General features: G+C 46.6%; 1 protein-coding gene and 1 long non-coding RNA gene across 3 annotated transcripts; one reads left to right on the top strand and one right to left on the bottom strand.

The window, feature by feature from the left end:
* Window positions 1-1,168: 1,168 nt before the first annotated feature.
* Window positions 1,169-9,771, bottom strand: NANOG (Nanog homeobox). Of its 2 annotated transcripts, none has more exons than XM_002712762.3 (4): window positions 9,363-9,771; window positions 7,359-7,621; window positions 2,566-2,652; window positions 1,169-2,107 (listed from the first exon to the last, which is right to left on the bottom strand). In XM_002712762.3, exons 1-4 carry the CDS (start codon window positions 9,511-9,513, stop codon window positions 1,703-1,705), a joined length of 906 nt encoding a protein of 301 aa, XP_002712808.2. In that variant the 5' UTR covers window positions 9,514-9,771; the 3' UTR covers window positions 1,169-1,702. The 2 variants fall into 2 exon arrangements, with proteins under 2 accessions (XP_002712808.2, XP_089159874.1); XM_089303748.1 differs by having other exon boundaries at window positions 1,169-2,104.
* A 3,056-nt stretch (window positions 9,772-12,827) lies between these two features.
* LOC149124691 (uncharacterized) lies at window positions 12,828-16,493 on the top strand. The gene is made up of 3 exons (XR_016212960.1): window positions 12,828-12,909; window positions 16,136-16,191; window positions 16,323-16,493. It is a non-coding gene; the product is annotated as an uncharacterized LOC149124691 (long non-coding RNA).
* Window positions 16,494-16,922: the final 429 nt, after the last annotated feature.

Here is a 16,922-nt window from a genome sequence, read left to right as displayed (position 1 = left end):
GATCTACAGTATGAGCCAGCCACTCCCCCTCTAGGTGTATAACCTAAGGAAAGGGAACCAGTATGGGAAAGAGATACCTCTACTTCCATGTTCACTGAAGCACCGTTTACAACAGTCAAGATAAGCAATCAACCCACGTGTTCAAAAGTCACATTGTGCAAGTATTCCATGTTAATCTAAAATGTTTAAATAATTAAAAAAAAAAAAGTGTCCTACACGTTGCATACAGATATTGAAATATCCCACATTAACTGTGCATACTAAAAACACATGGGAGGGGCCCGTACTGTGGCACACAGGGCTATGCCATCATTTGTAATGCTTTTATTCCAAATTGGAGTGCTGGTTTGAGTCCAAGGTACTCTGCTTCTGAGAAGGCAGCAGATGTCAAGTATCTGGACCTCTGCCACCCATCTGAGGACTTGATGGAGTTCCTGGCTCCTGGCTTTCGTCTGGCCCAGCCCTGCATGTTGCGATATTTTGGGAAGTTAACAGGCAGATGGCAGATCTGTCTTTCCCTTTCTCTGATGCTCTAGGCCTTCCAAATAAGTAAATAAATAAACCTTTTATTAAAAAAAAATACCTGGGGTAGGTGTTTGCCACAGTAGTTTATCACATCCTGGGTACCTGGGTTTGCGTCTTGACTGCGCTCTCCATTCTAACCCCTGCTAATGCTCACCCTGGGAGGTAGCTGTGATGGCTGAAAAGTTGGGATCTTCACCCCCCACCCGGGAGACTGCATGGGGTTCCTGGTCTGGGGAGTGAACCAGAGGGTGAAAGATGGCTCTCTCTTTCTGTATCTTCCAAGTAAATGAAACATAACTTTACAATATGTGAAAAAGTCGAGTGATAGACAGCAGATAGAATCCTGCTTGACTCTGCTTGACTTTGGGGCCAGCACAGTGGATTAAGCTGCCTCTTCAGACTCCAGAAAGCCATATCAAATTCCGGGTGCTCCGCTTCCAAAGCAACTCCCTGCTAATATACCTGGAAAAGCAGCAAAGATCCAAGTGCTTGGGCCCCAGGCATTTAAGTGGGACAGGAAGATGGAGTTCTTGGTTCTAGGCTTTGGCCTGGTCACTGAGGCCATTTGGGGAGGGCCCTTGGTAAATACTGCAGGCCTCCGCCTCCAGTGGGAGGTCAAGGGAATTTGAGACAACTGAAGTTCACATGATTCTTTTATTTGTTTGTTCTTAAAGCAGCCAAACTGTTAGCGATATTATCATGTATCCAAATACAAAATATATTTCTACAAATATTAATGAGCAGACTAACAAATTAGAGTTTGTCGAAAAACACAGAGGCAGAAACAGAGAAAATTAATGAAGCACACTCTAGCTGAACTTGAACGATGGAAGCTTTTAACGAAGTCTCCCAAACCCCAGAAAATAGTAATTCTTCATTATGTATCTTTACTTCCTACTCTTGAGGTTAGATTCTAGATCCCAAAGCTATCCGAACTAGAATTGAATCTACTCATCCACGCAGAGACATCCTGTCATCTGCAGCAACCAAGGGTATTGAACTTGTCTTTGTTTAGACTCCAATCACGCCTCATCCCTGAGCTGACCTAAGAGACACAATGAGAACCAGGTTATTAAGGCAGATTCACACACAGCTGTAAAATAGCAACAACCCCAAAAGAAAAGGCAGTGGTGTAGGCAGCCCCTGCTCAGGCGGAGGCCGAACAGTACACCTGTCTTCACACATTTTCAGGCTGCATGTTCACAGAATAATTTAGGAGCAAATCTAGCGCTTGCGAGGCACTGAAATGCTTGGTGGTTTGCTGTGCTGTGTTCTGGCTTTCCCCAACAGTTTCCAAGATGCTCTCCAAGTCACTGACAGGACAATTCTGCTGGAGCTGCATGGAGGACTGTAGCACTTCATCTCCGCAGTTAAGGAAGGGACTGTTCCAGGCCTGATTGTTCCAGGCTTGGGAGTACCAGGCCTGACTGTCCCAGGAATGGTTACTCCACGACTGGCTGTTCCAAGCTGGGTTGTTCCAAGTCTGGTTGTTCCACATGGGAAGGCTTCCAGGTGTGTTCACCAGGCACCCCTGGTGGTAAGCAGGGTAGAAGCCTGGGTATTCTGCAGGGCCTGAGCCCTTCTGAAAGAGAAGGGTGGATTAACTAAAAAGGCTGCAAGGATAGTTGGAACTGCCTGTGGTTGGAGTGGTGTGGTTTGAGGATAGACAAAACTAAAAGGACATGGAAAAGAGCAGAAAGCTCAAGTGTCTGGGGCTGGTGTTGCTGCCTGCAAGGGCACCATCTCATATCAGAGTACAGGTTCAAGTCTTGCTCAGGTTCAATGCCTTGCTTCCAATCCAAGTCCCTGCTAATGTGCCTGGGAAAGCAGTGGAAGATGGCCCATGTACTTGTACACCGAACACCTACATGGGAGACCCAAATGGAGTTCCAAGCTCCAGAATTTGGCCTGGCTCAGCCCCCAAGCTGTTGCAACCACTTGGGGAGTGAACCAGTAGGTGGAAGATCTCTTTGTTACTCTGCCTATCAAATAAGTAAATAAACTTTAAGAAAAAAAAATCAAGCTAAAGTGTCCCATTACCTGAGTCACACTGTTGCAAATATTTGGCCAATTGTTTCTCTGCCACCTCTTACATTTCATTCTTTGGTTCTGGAACCAGGTTTTAACCTGTAGGGAGAAGTGAAAAACATTATAAAATACTAGTAATGCTGACATGCTTTCATTCAAAGAATACTGTCAACTTCTGTTCCTGACAGCTACTGCTGTGGAATGTTCAAGAACTAAATCTGAATTTTAATGCATTCTTTCTCAATCTTTAAACAGTATTCTATGAATTCCCAAGCCTCAAGTGAGCTAGCTGCTTGTTCAATAAATCTAGCTGGTGGGGTGGGCATTCGGTGCTAAGATGCTTGGGGCTGCTGCTTCCCATGTAGGGTGCCTGGGTTTGAGTCCCGGCTCGCTCTCTATTCCAACTTCCGGCTAACGAGCACCCTGGGAGGCAGCAGGTGATGGCTTAGGTACTTGAGTCCCTGACACCCACGTGGGAGACTGAGAAGAATTTCCGGCTCCTTGGCCGGCGCTTCAGCTCACTAGGCTAATCCTCCGCCTTGCGATGCCGGCATACCGGGTTCTAGTCCCGGTCGGGTTGTCGGATTCTGTCCTGGTTGTTCCTCTTCCAGGCCAGCTCTCTGCTGTGGCCCGGGAAGGCAGTGGAGGATGGCCCAAGGGCTTGGGCCCTGCACCCGCATGGGAGACCAGGAGAAGCACCTGGCTCCTGCCATCGGATCAGCGCGGTATGCCGGCCGCGGCGGCCATTGGAGGGTGAACCAACGGCAAAAGGAAGGCATTTCTCTCTGTCTCTCTCTCTCACTGTCCACTCTTCTCTCTCACTGTCCACTCTGCCTGTCAAAAAAAAAAAAAGAATTTCCAGCTCCTGGCTTCAGTCTGGCCAACCACCAGCCAATGTGGGCACTGGGGGAATGAATCAGAGGATGGAAGATCTATCTCTCAAGAAAATAAAATAAATCTTAAAAATAAAAGATTGCTCACAAATAAATCTATCCAGTTGTAACTGCAAATCTACTAGCCATGAAGTTTACAGTTAAATGTTAACTCATTTACCTTCTTGTAAGGCTTATCCCAAGCCATTGAAGGTAACCTGTTTGCAGTTTAACACCCACCCCCCATACAATAACAATTATATATATATATATATACATATGTATGTATATATGTATATATATATATATTTTTTTTTTTTTGACAGGCAGAGTGGATAGTGAAAGAGAGACAGAGAGAAAGGTCTTCCTTCTCTGTTGGTTAACCCCCCCCCAATGGCCGCTGCAGCCGGCGCACCACACTGATCCAAAACCAGGAGCCAGGTGCTTCTCCTGGTCTCTCATGCGGGTGCAGGGCCCAAGGACTTGGGGCCATCCTCCACTGCACTCCCGGGCCACAGCAGAGAGCTGGACAGGAAGAGGAGCGACCGGGACAGAATCCGGCACCCCGACTGGGACTAGAACCCGGGGTGCCGGCGCCACAGGCAGAGAATTAGCCTATTGAGCCGTGGTGCCGGCATTCATTAACTATGGAATATACCACTAGAACATCTATTTGGAAAATATCGAGTTATATTTCTGGGTATGATAAACTAACATTTCCAGATGATTTATACTTTTTTAATTACTTATTTGAGACAGAGTTACTACAGACAGAAACGGAGAGAAAGAGAAGTCTTCCACTCATTGGTTCACTCCCCAAAAGACCACAAAGGCCAGAGCTGGGCCAATCCTAAGCCAGGAGGCTGGAGCTTCTTCTGGGTCTCCCACATAGGTGCAGGGCCCCAGGGACCCGAGCCGTCATCCACTGCTTCCTCAGGCCTTTAGCAGGAAACTGGACTGGAACAGGAGTAGCTGGAATACTAACCGGCGCCATACGGGATGCCAGCACTGATGGCGGCAGCTTTACCCACCACAACACAGTGCTGGCCCCGCCTCTATAAATTCATTAACTAAAAAATAGAGACCACAAGACCAGAGATAGAGGTATTTGTATCTATTTAAAAAAAAATAAATAATGGAGGGGCTCGTGCTGCATCCCATATGGGCACTGGTTTGTGTCACCGCTGCTCCCAACTCTGCTCATGGCCTGGAAAAGTAGTGGAAGTGTTTGGCCCCTGCACCCATGTGAAAGACCCGTGACTCTGGATCAGCTCAGCTCAGGCGGATGGGGCCATCTGGGGAGTGATCCAGCAGATGGAAGAAGACCTTTCTCTACGTTTCTCCCTCATTCTGTTTTTAACTCTGCCTCTCAAATAAATAAATATAACCTTTTTTAAAAAAATCATGGAATAGAAGAATTTTTTTCTTTTCTTGTTTTGAAAGTGCAGAGTTAGAAGGAGAGAGAAATCTTTCATCTGCTGATTCACTCCCCAAATGGCTACAATGACCGTGGCTGGGCCAGGCCAAAGCCAGGATCCAGGAGCTTCATCTGGGTCTCCCACATGAGTGTCAGGGGCCCAAGGACTTGGGCTATCCTCCACTGCTTCCCAAGGCACGCAGCTGGGATTCGAACCTGTATCCATGTGGGATGCTGGGGTTGTAGGCAGCGTCTTAACCAGCTCTGCCACAGCAGTGGCCCCAAGAGAAGAATTTTCCAAATATGATACCAGACATAGAAAAGCAGTATCAAAAAAGTTATACATTTTTGATGTAGGGATAGCAAGCTCTTTTTTTTTTTAAGATTTATTTATTTATTTGAAAGTCAGAGTTACACAGAGAGAGGAGAGGCAGAGAGAGGTCTTCCATCCGGTGGTTCACTCCCCAATTGGCCACAACGGCCAGGGCTGCGCCTATCTTAAGCCAGGAGCCAGGAGCTTCTTCCTGCGGGTGCAGGGGCCCAAGGACTTGGGCCTTCTACTGCTTTCCCAGGCCATAGCAGAGAGCTGGATCAGAAGTGGAGCAGCCAGGACTAAAACTGGTGCCCATATGGGATGCTGGCGCTTCAGGCCAGGGCGTTAACACGCTGCGCCACAGTGCAGGCCCTGGGGGGGAGGGGTTTAAATCTATTTCTAAGAACTGAATATTTGTACTGGAAACAGAGATTAAGGCAGAGATAAGGCAGGGGCTGGTGTTGTGGAGCCTTGGGTTAAGTTGTTGCTTGCCACAGTGGCATCCCTTATCACAGAGCTGGGTGAAGTCCTTGATTTTCCACTTCTGATCCAGCTCCCTACTAATGCACCTGGGAAAGCTGTGGATGACTGCCCAAGGACTTTAGGCCCCTGTTACTCACAAGGGAGGCCCAGAGAGAGTTCCAGGCTTCTGGACTTTGGCCTGGCTCAGCCCTGATCAATATGACCATTTGGGAAGAACACAAGCTGATGGAAGATTTCTTTCTGTCTCTCCTCTCTCTCCCTGTCACTCTGCCTTACAAAAAATAAATATTTATTTTTAAAATTTAGGACAGGCATCATGGCCAGCATTCCACAAGTGCGGATTTAAGTCTGGGCTCCAATCCAGCTCCCTGTTAATGTAATGTGTCTGGGAAAGCAGAAGATGGCCCGACTGCTTGGGGCCCTTTACCATGTGGGAGACCCAGATGAAGCTCCTGGTTCCTGGCCCCGGCCCCTCCTAGTACCAGCCATTGTGGCCTTTCAGGGAGTAACCAGCAGTAGATGGAGGATCTCTACCGCACCCTCTCTCTGTAATTTTTTTTTTTTTTTTTTTGACAGGCAGAGTGGACAGTGAGAGAGAAAGAGACAGAGAGAAAGGTCTTCCTTTTGCCGTTGGTTCACCCCTCCCCCCAATGGCCGCCAAGGCTGGCACGCTGCGGCCGGCGCACTGTGCTGATCCGAAGGCAGGAGCCAGGTGCTTCTCCTGGTCTCCCATGGGGTGCAGGGCCCAAGCACTTGGGCCATCCTCCACTGCCTTCCCGGGCCACAGCAGAGAGCTGGCCTGGAGGAGGGGCAACCGGGACAGAATCCGGCGCCCTTACAGGGACTAGAATCCAGTGTGCTGGTGCCGCAGCCGGAGGATTAGCCTATTGAGCCGCGGCGCCGGCCTGTAATTCTTTTTGAATAAATAAATCTTTATCTTAAAAAAAAAGTATAAGGCAACTGACAAAAGACAACGGCTAATATATGAAAATGCGTGTCCTAAATAGTAACCAAAAGCACACACATAAAACACACACACAGAAACAAAAGATGCGCCTGTAACTTTAATGTGACCCAGTGCTTATTAGGGGCTCTTTTAACCTGGAAGGTGGGTGGGACAACTTGGTAACATTTTTAGTTTTGATTTCTAGCAAGGCTCAGAAGCTGACTAAATTAATTCACACAACAGCAAAATGGAGCTGGTGCTGTGGCATAGAGGGTAAAGCTGCCACCTGCAGCACTAGCATCCCATGTGGGCACCGATTCTAGACCCGGCTGCTCCACTTTCGATCCAGTTCTCTGCTGTGGCCTGGGAAAGCAGCAGAAAATGGCCCAAGTCCTTTCCTTGGGCCCCTGCACCCGCATGGGAGACCCGGAAGAAGCTCCTGGCTCCTGACTTCGGATCGGCTCAGTTCCAGCCATTGCAGCCACTTGGGGAGTGAACCATTAGATGGAAGACCTCTCTCTCTCTTTTTGTCTCTAGCTCTCTCTGTAACTCTCTCAAAAAAATTTTAAAAAAATCTTAAAAAAAAAATAGAATATATAATGAAAAGGGGGTGGTAAAGAAGCAAGTCTTATAAGGGATTCCACATGCAAGTTAAAATGAAGTTATTTGTAGACGGGTGCACAGGATACACAGGTGCAAGCCAAGGTCACCGGTTCTTCTGCAAACCAGCCTTGCTTTGTTTCTGATCGCAATGCAGCAACGAAATGGCCGTACCTGTTTGTAGCTAAGGTTCAGGAGGCTGGAGAGTTCTTGCATCTGCTGAAGGCTGAGGTATTTCTGTCTCTGAAATCTGTCATTGAGCACACACAGCTGGGTCTGGGAGAATACGGTCCTGATCTTCTGTTTCTTCACCTTCTCTTCCTTCTTTGTGCTCTTCTCTGCAGAGTCGGGAGTTTTCACTACTCTGGGACTGGGACTGGTGGAAGAGTCGGGGCTCTCCTGAGTGGGCAAGTCCATGGAGGAAGGAAGCGGAGAGGCTGTTGGGAAAAAACAACCACAACAATTCTAAAACTTTTCTCCAAATATTAAAATACGCTACTTAAAATGCATTGTTTTCAAAGTGCATTTATAAACCTCACACCCCTAGACCTACGTGGCCATTGTCTTTATTCTTGAACACTTTGCCAATGTACAATAGCAATATCTGCATCTTACATAGAACCACCTTTCTGTAAATAGTGGTTCCTGTTTCAGACCTGCACTGCCACCTGCATAATTTTGCGATTACAAAGTCAGATTCTGGGTGCTATAAAGCCAGCAGCTCACTGTCCAATCCCAAATCCTAGAACCAGCAGGAATTGTGAATTGATTCACATACTTTGCTTTGACTAACTCTGTAATCTCATCTCCAAAAATTATTCCTCCAATGGCTGACACGAGGTAGCTGATTAAAACGGTGTAGCACAGGACCTGGCGTATGTTGACTTGGTAACTAAAAGGTAGGCTCTTGGTGTCAAGACTTAGGAGCCACTGCTGCGTCCCCAGGGTTCAATTCCAACTCCGCTGTGTAGTCACAGAATAAACCGACCGGCTTTAAAAAGCAGAAATTCACCATCTCCTGCATCTCCCACGTAGATGTGATAAAGGAAATCAAGTCCTCATCTAAGGACTAAAAGTGGGAAGAGTCTTTTAAAATCACCTACCACTCAAACGTGCACTTGGCGAGCTAAGGACATGCCTCCTGTGCGTTTCTCAAGTGCGTCCTGGGAAGCCAGAGCTTTACTTCTCAACATTTGGAATTACAAATGCAAAAACTTCACAAAGTTCACAAAAGCAGGGTAACGTTAATGTCGACAGCTCAAACAGGCCAGTCAATAATAATTGTGTTTCTTTATTCCCTTTCCACAACCTATCTTCTACAGTGTAGTCATAAGGCAAATGCAGCTTTTAAACTTTTTTCATGCTACAATGGGGAAAACAGTAAAAATTGGGACAGTTTTTGAACTTTTAACTATTGACAAATTGATTTCCTAAAGGGTGGCATTGGCTTTCCAAGTATTCCAGGTGTCCTCCGCCCTGCAGCTCACAGGAGGACTAGCACTGGTTTTGAAGCTAAAACAGATTTCAGATCCAAATCCTATCCACCTTCTGCTTGACTGTCAGCAGATTAAACTTTCTGGAATAATCTTTACGTAAAATTGGGTCAACACTTCCCTGGGATGTAAAAGTGCCTATTAAAAGTTGGCTCACAAAGTTAAGCTGCCCAATAACACCCTCGTACAACAAGAGAAGAACCAAGTGCTACGGTGGTAGAAAGAACGCATTTACAGAAAACTCTGTATCACTTAGGTAAATATCACCTTGATTTGCCACGACATTTTTGGCGATCTTGCACAGTATAATGGTGGTGGTTCTTCTGGCAAATTAGCAGCGATATTTATTTTAACTTAGGTCTTAAGACTTAAGAAATCAACATTTAATCATCACAATTCAATTTGTTTCCAAAATGCCTACACACACAGGTTCTTCAACACACAGCACCATGGCCCAACTGCCGGTTCCTTGTCCCTCACCTCAGCCCCACAGCTCCTGAGACCTGGGACATTATTAAAAAGGCGCATGCCATCAAGTTATGATGGAAAAAAGGGCATCTGGACGTTTGTAGATTACACGCGCCTACAAAATGGGATATCATTGTTCAAGATGACCCATAATCTCCTTTCCTTCTCTCTCCCCCCTCAAGAACAGTTCGTAGTTAGGCATTGCATTTTTCCTTACCGGTGTCTGTAAGAGGCACCTGGGCACATGGCAGTTGCAAGGTTGGATGTTTCCCTTCAGGTTCAGGCACCACGGGCATCAGTGAAGAGTCCTGATCATCAAGTGCTTCTGAGGCTGGTAGACTTGCTGGACAAGCTGGATCCACACTCATGTTATTGAGAAGGGGGGTAAAAGCAATTCAAGGAGCTGACTGTGAACAAGACTGACTTTAAGAATTAAACAAGCAGGCGGAAGGTCTTGGAGAAAATGGAAGTTTTCCAGAGGTCAAATGATCAGAAAAGGACAGGAAAAAGTACAGGATCCCCCGTCAATAACAGAAGGCAGCCAGTGCAACCCGGCAATAGCGCGAAGCTTTAGAGTCTCTAGATTTATTTGGAAGACTCTATCACACCCTGGACCCGCCCCTCCAGGCAGCCTCACTCCCACAACCCCCTGCCCCACACACACACACACACCCTCAAGAGTCTTCTGTTAATCCCGTCTGCCAGTCTCATCTAGGCCATTGTGATGCGAAAAGGACAGCCCCGACTGGGTGGGGAAGTAGAAAACCTGAGACAAAATAAACCTCGAGTCTGCATCCTTGTAGGTCTACCACGTTGCCACGTTTAAACTCAGGAAGCACCCCCCTTCTTGGGAGAAATTTCAGCTACTTCCTCTTTCCTCCTCTGTTCGCCCCAAGGTCATGGGGCTAAGGCATCATTGATAAAAAGGCATCCATTTTCCACTCCACCTTAGTTTCTTCGATCTCTGTAGTTTCCAGAAAGACAGAGAAGCCTTTCCAAAACGACTGCTGGTTTTTAACAAAAGCCAGAGGAAAGGGCCTGTGACCCGCTGCCTGAAACCCTCGGGGAACCCTGATGGTACGCGATGCTTGGGCTCTGGTCTGTCCCTCTTCCCCAGGCAGTCAACCTCTTTTGGCTCTTTTCCCTCTGGTTCTTTCTTTAACGAACGCTTCCTTCTCGGGCCTGGCAGTGTTGTCATGGCCTTCAATTTCACCTCATGCCCACTCCACCGACCTGGGGACATGGGGAGTGGCGAGCGTGCCTTTAAGAGCTGGCTCCAGCACTAATGAAATCTCCATTTTCCTCCCCATTCCCTAGTCCAACATTCAAGAAACCCAAGATTTCTTCCTCTTTTCCAAACTCACTGCTAAAAGGAAACCCTGAACAAATCATAATTATGTATTTTGCGTCCTACCCTACATTCTGCTACCCAAGTCTCCACCTAACTAAATTCCCACACAAGCTGACCTTTGTGTGCTACGCAAAGGAGCTGCTAACCTGTGAGAGGGTTGTATGTCTGGGTCCAAAGCAAAGAGCTCTCGAGGGCAAGAGTAAGAATAGAGAGTGAGGGGAGAGAGTGAGTGGAACTGAATCCGCCAGCTTCAAGGAGATAATCTCTATCTGGTTAGAAATAGGATGTGATTCTTGAAAAGGAGGAGAAACTTGACTTCTGGCTTCAGCCAGCAGCCCGGTCAGTGGGGGCTGCCAAAGCCACCAAATAACCCAGTGCTCTCTAAACAGCAGGCCCCAGAAGTTTTGTCCTTTGCTGAAGGGGATCTCTGCATAAGTCTGGGATGGCTTCCCCCATCCCCCCCTAGAGAAAGGACCAAAGGGAAGGGGGCTGGTAGCTAGCAGGCAGACTGACTACATTCTTTGCCCTGGAAAGCAATTTGAATACGGCTGAGAATGTTTTGGAAGCTGCTGGAGACTTTGGGTTTGTTGGAACTGGCTGCAGGAGTGGAGGAAGGGTATGTGGAAATGAACTCACTGTCTAGTAGAATCGCTCAAACCAGACCAAAAATGACAATTTCTACGTTGTGTAATAAAGATGAAAGAGTGAAAAAAAGGAGGTGTGCATTGGATGCTAAGTGGGCCCAAGCCAGGGGAGGGTGGGCTGGGGGAGAGGTAGTTAGGATGCACAGAGAAGGAAAAATGCGGAAAGAATAGGCTAGGAAATACGAAACATGAACAGTTTGGGCAAAGGAATGTCAAGGCACCAGAGAAAATTACGGATTCCTGAGGCAGCGTTACGTGCAATGGGTTAAGCTTTGGCCTGCAAAGCCAGCATCCTATATGGAGTCCCAGCTGCTCCACTGTCAATCCGGCTCCCAGCTAAAGCACCTAGGAATGCAGTGGAGGATGGCCCAAGTGCTTGGACCCCTGCCACCACGGAAGGAGCTTCAGGATCTGGCCTCTGGCCTGGCCCAGCCCCTGCCTCTGCGCCCATTAGGGGAGGGAGCCAGCAGGTGGAAGATCTCTTTATACCCCTCCCTCCTTCTCTCTATAACTCTGCCTTTCAAATAAACAAAATAAGTCTTTAACAACAACAACAACAATCACGGCTTCCTTTACTGTGGCTTAACAAGGCTCCGTGGCAAAAGAGCAATAGGGGAGAGCAGTGGGCGCTCACATAGCTCCTAAGAGTTAGTCGGCTCTCCCTAACACCAGGCACTATCCTATCCATTTGGGGAGTCACCTTCATCATCATCTAGCCGAGTGCCTGATACTTGTACAGGTGAACCTTGAACATCACAAGGGCCGCTTCCGTGCAGTCAAAACTCTGTGTATAACTTTCGGCTTCCACAAAACTTAACTAGCCTGCTGTTGCCTGGAAGCTTTATCGACAACAGAAGCATATTCCATATGTAGCATGCATCATTTACAGTGAAAAATGACAGCTATGATAGATCACCATCGAGTGTGATATGTAATTTATTGCACAGAGGAACTGTTTCCATGGAGATGATGGGAGTCACAGGGGGTTTAAAGTGAATGATAGAGACACGTGGGCTCTGATGATAGCAACTGGGGTGACTGCAGAATGATTTCAGTAGTGCGGTGCATACTGCAGTCCGTTCTATGCAGTTAGTTGGGATGTAGTACTGCAACTTGATATTTCTTTGGATTCTCTTGACTGTGCCTGGTATCCTGTATAGTATATATTTTCTGATACATTTTGATGGATTTTAATTTTTATATGATAAACTTGTTTATTATAGAGTATGGTAATAAAGCATAAAATAGACTGTCATCTACAAATAATTTATGTATTCATGACATAACTTCTTAATTTTTTGGATATGTTTGCAAATTTTCAATATCACCTACAGTTGTTGTTTTTTTTTTTTTTGAATGGTCACAAATCTCAAAAAAAGAAAATCCACATTTAAATTTACCTACACAGTTCAAACCCATACTCTTCAAGGGTCACCCGCATATGTATACTTGTATAAAACCAAAATTTTTGACACTAATTTTTGACTCCGTTTCCATGAATTTTTGAAATACCCTTGAAAATTCGATAATTGGAATCTTAATTAAAAAAATAAATGGAGGTATCAGAGAAGTCACTGGGAATTAGGGTCCAGGGTCCTGAGAACTAATGATAATGATGGGTAGTAAAAGTACTAAGCTTTGAATTAAATCTCCTCTTCTTATTAGGTTACGCCCCCCTGATACTGTTATTCCTACTCTCCTATTAGTCCTCAAAGCTTAGTTCTCAAACTTTATACTCACTCTGCTGATCCTCTCCTGCCTTACTGAAGGTAAGTACCATGATAGGCTTTTAATTCTCAGACGAGTATCTCTGTCCCTGACTTACTTCCCAAACTCAAGTCTCCTCTATCCAATCACCACTGTAGCATTTCTGTCCGGATTTCTGTAGGCAAAGGGTGGAACAGAATTCAGGTCCCTCACGTGGGTGGCAGGGACCCAGCCATCACCTGCTGCCTCCCTGAGTGCACATTAGCTGGAAGGTGGAATGGGTGTAAGAATGCCTGTAAGAACCCAGGCACTCTGAAATGGGGTAAAATTACCCAAGTCCCAAGAGGTATTTTTTAGAAGATTTATTTATTTACTTGAAAGAGTTACACAGAGGAGAGGCAGAGAGAGGTCTTCCATCTACTGGTTCACGCTCCAATTGGCCGCAACAGCTGGAACTGCGCCGATCCGAAGCCAGGAGCCAGGAGCTTTTTCAGGGTCTTCCTATGTGGATGCAAGGGCACAAGTAGTTGGGCCTCTCCCACTATTTCCCAGGCCATAGGAGAGAGTTGGATCAGAAGTAGAGAAGCCGGGACTCAAACTGGCGGCCATATGGGATGCCAGCACTGCAGGCAGCAGCTTTACCTGCTATGCCACAGCGCCGGCACCCCCAAGTGGTGTTTTAACTGCCTTGCTAAGCGCTTGGCCCTCGAATGAGTTTCTGATCATCACGTGGAGTAGGACTTGGTGAATCAACAAAAAGTCAGAATGATTACTCTTTTAAAGGACATGTGCTTCTTTCTTTTGCTATTGCCCTGTCCCAGGAGAGCTGACAGTTTGAGATGACCTGTGACTCCTGGGAAAGAGGAAGTTCACATGTGGTGCATGTGCCAACCCGAGTTGCACTTGAGGGTTTAAATATCTCCAAGGCCACCACCATGTCCAAACACCTTTTATGATTTGGATTTTTGCCGTAGTTTCCCTTCTGTTTTCCCTGTTTGTGCCTTTTTATAATCTCGTCCCATGTATTGACCAGAATGATTTTTGAAAATATGTCACCCAAGTCTTTTGCTCAAAATCTTTCTTTGGTTTTCTCATTCAGAGTAAAAGTCAACTTGCTGAATCACAGAAGCCCTCCCCTGGCCTTGTACTTCAGCTGTCTTCCCCACCCACCTGGAGCTGGCCTCCTGGCTGAGCCTGGAGCAAGCCAGGGAAGCTCCAGCCCCAGGGCTTCTGCCTTCTGTCTCTCTGTGGTCTGTTCTTTCCTCTGGAATTCTCACCTCCTCTCAGCCTTTAGCATTGCCTTGTCGGTGGTGACTCCCACTCCGTACCCCTCTCCCCTCCGTGTTTCATAGCACTTCTCTCCATCTCACATAACATACTCTGCCTAATCATCTCCCTCCTGCCGTTAGCATAGAAGCTCTGTGAAGGGAATTATTTGATTTTTCCTGTTTAATGTCTTATCACTACTAGCCCTAGCGGAGTGTGGCCCATGCTCTGGGGTCATCATTGTGACCCAGCAGCTAGTTAGATACACAACTGGTAGCTTTCACCACGTTATTGAATGGGAGCCTTTGCTCCCAATCTGTTTTCTAAGTTCTTTGGGTGACTCTCTCTGCATGCTAATGTTTGATTCTAGAAGTGAACCAGGCAAGGAGGAGACAGACATTTGTTGATAAATGCACATACTTAAATGAGAAATACAACTTTGTGAGAAAATAGAGAGTAGGAGCTGTTTTCCTACCCATCAATATTTTTCTAAATTTACATACAATAGCTGAAATGTTTGCAGGGTATCACATTTTAGTTTAAATATCATTAAATGTTAAATTGATGGTTCCAAGAGCCTTAAGCTAACAGTCAGTCCTTCCTCTGGGAGACAGGTTAGGTTACCTGAGCTGTAAAGAGGAGCCTTGCGAAAGGCTGGTTCAGAGATTACAGGTGGAACTACAGGATATGCTCTCACCCATTAGCCTGCTATGCCATGAGAGCACAGCACACTTATTTTCTCCCCAAGATGATCTTTCCATTAAGAAGAATGTCAAGCTTATGTATTGAACAATATGATCTTCCTTCACATGTGCATTATCCTGTTTGTTTTTTAAAATATTTTTTGCAGTGGATTCTGTTTACAGTCATGCTGTGAATTCACAGGGAATGGATTCCAACAGCCCAGACTCCTTCCCATGGGTTCTGACAAAGTGGAATTCACTGGGTAGAGCAGACTGGGGTTTCAGCTGGACCCAGGGACTTTTCTCTGGGGCTTCCTTCTTTTCCTGACCATTTTCCTTTACGGGATTTAGAAACCTATCTTGACTCTGAAGACTGTTTAACATGCTCAATATGCACGCTGACTCTTGCCCTTAACTAGCTGAAGACAGTGCTAACAGTCCACACTGTGGACTTCCAGTTCAGCCATGGTAACATTTATGGGGTATTCATTCCTCTTTGAGCAGCACCCATTCCTTTCTTGTAGATACTCACATATGTGGCCAAAGGAACAACTCCATGTTTTCTTTTCTTTTTAAGATTAATTTGTTTATTTGAAAGTCAGAGTTACACAGAAAGAGAAGGAGGGACAGAGAGAGAGAGGTCTTCCATCTGCTGGTTCACTCCCCAGATGGCTGCAATGGCTGGAGGTATGCTGATCCGAAGCCAGGAGCTAGGAGCTTCCTCTGGATGTCCCATGCAGGTGCAGGGGCCTGAGGACTTGGGCAATCCTCCACAGCTTTCCTAGGCCCTAATAGAGAGCTGGATCCATTGGTTCACCCCTCAATGGCCACTGCGGCCGGTGCACCACGCTGATCCGAAGCCAGGAGCCAGGTGCCTCTCCTGGTCTCCCATGCGGGTGCAGGGCCCAAGCACTTGGGCCATCCTCCACTGCACTCCTGGGCCACAGCAGAGAGCTGGACTGGAAGAGGGGCAACCAGGACAGAATCCAGCGCCCCGACTGGGACTAGAACCCAGTGTGCCGGCGCCGCAGGCGGAGAATTAGCTTATTGAGCCGCGGCGCCGGCCACAATTCCATGTTTTCTAAAAGGCCCAGAGGACATGGATCCATGCCTCTCCTCGCTCCTTTTATGTTTGTCATCTTGGCACATCACTGGACAGTGGTGGTTCTGACCAACTGGATAGGCAGTTCTGGCCCAAAAGGGATCATCCAGTTTAAGTGGCCAGTATTTTTGCACCAATGATCTTACCATGAGAATAAATCCAATAAAGGATACTCACCCAACAGGCAAACATGAGACACCATTGAATCCTTTTTCTATTATCCCATTCTTTATTTAGTTATTCAATAACCACGAAAAGGTACTTCAAAGACTTTGTGGCAAAATAGAAAAAAGGTAAGTTTATTTTTGGTGCAAAATTTTTTGAGGGGCCAGCACTGTGGCGTAGTGGGTAAGGCTGCCGCCTGCAGTGCCAGCATCCCATATGGGCTTCAGTTCGAGTCCTGGCTGCTTCACTTCTGATCCAGCTCTCTGCTGTGACCTGGGAAAGCAGTAGAAGATGGCCCAAGTCCTTGGACCCCTGTATGTGCATCGGAGACCTGGAGGAACCTGCTGGCTCCTGGCTTTGGATCAGTGCAGCTCCGGCTGTTTGTGGCCAATTGGGGAGTGAACCAGTGTATGGAAGACCTCTCTCTCTCTCTGCCTCTTCTCTCTCTGTGTAACTCTGACTTTCAAATAAATAAATAAATCTCAATTTTTTTTAAATTCATGCAATTCTTTAATAATGCACATTTTCAATGAACTTTTGGAATACTTCACATCTTGAAAACTTGATTTCCTAGAGCTGCTCCAGTCTGCCCCTTGAATGTTCAACCTTGTTCTCTTTACCCTAGTTCAGGAATCATCTCTCTTTTTAAAAACATGTATTTATTCATTTATTTGAAAGGCAGAGTGGCAGAATGAGAGGAAGAGGGAGAGAGAAAGAGAAAGATAGAAATCTTCCATCTGCTGGTTTACTCCCCAAATGGTTACAACAGTCAGGCGATCCAAAACCAGGAGCCAGGAACTCCCTCCCCGTCTCCCACATGGGTGGCAGGGGCCCAGGTACTTAGGCCATCTATTGCTTT

The sequence above is a fragment of the Oryctolagus cuniculus genome, chromosome 9 (assembly GCF_051225735.1).
Source record: "Oryctolagus cuniculus isolate XC-2025 breed Fujian yellow rabbit chromosome 9, ASM5122573v1, whole genome shotgun sequence".
NCBI classification, from domain to species: domain Eukaryota; kingdom Metazoa; phylum Chordata; class Mammalia; order Lagomorpha; family Leporidae; genus Oryctolagus; species Oryctolagus cuniculus.
The sequence above is the reverse complement of the archived record's forward strand: the minus strand, read 5'-3'. Positions and strand labels throughout refer to the sequence as shown.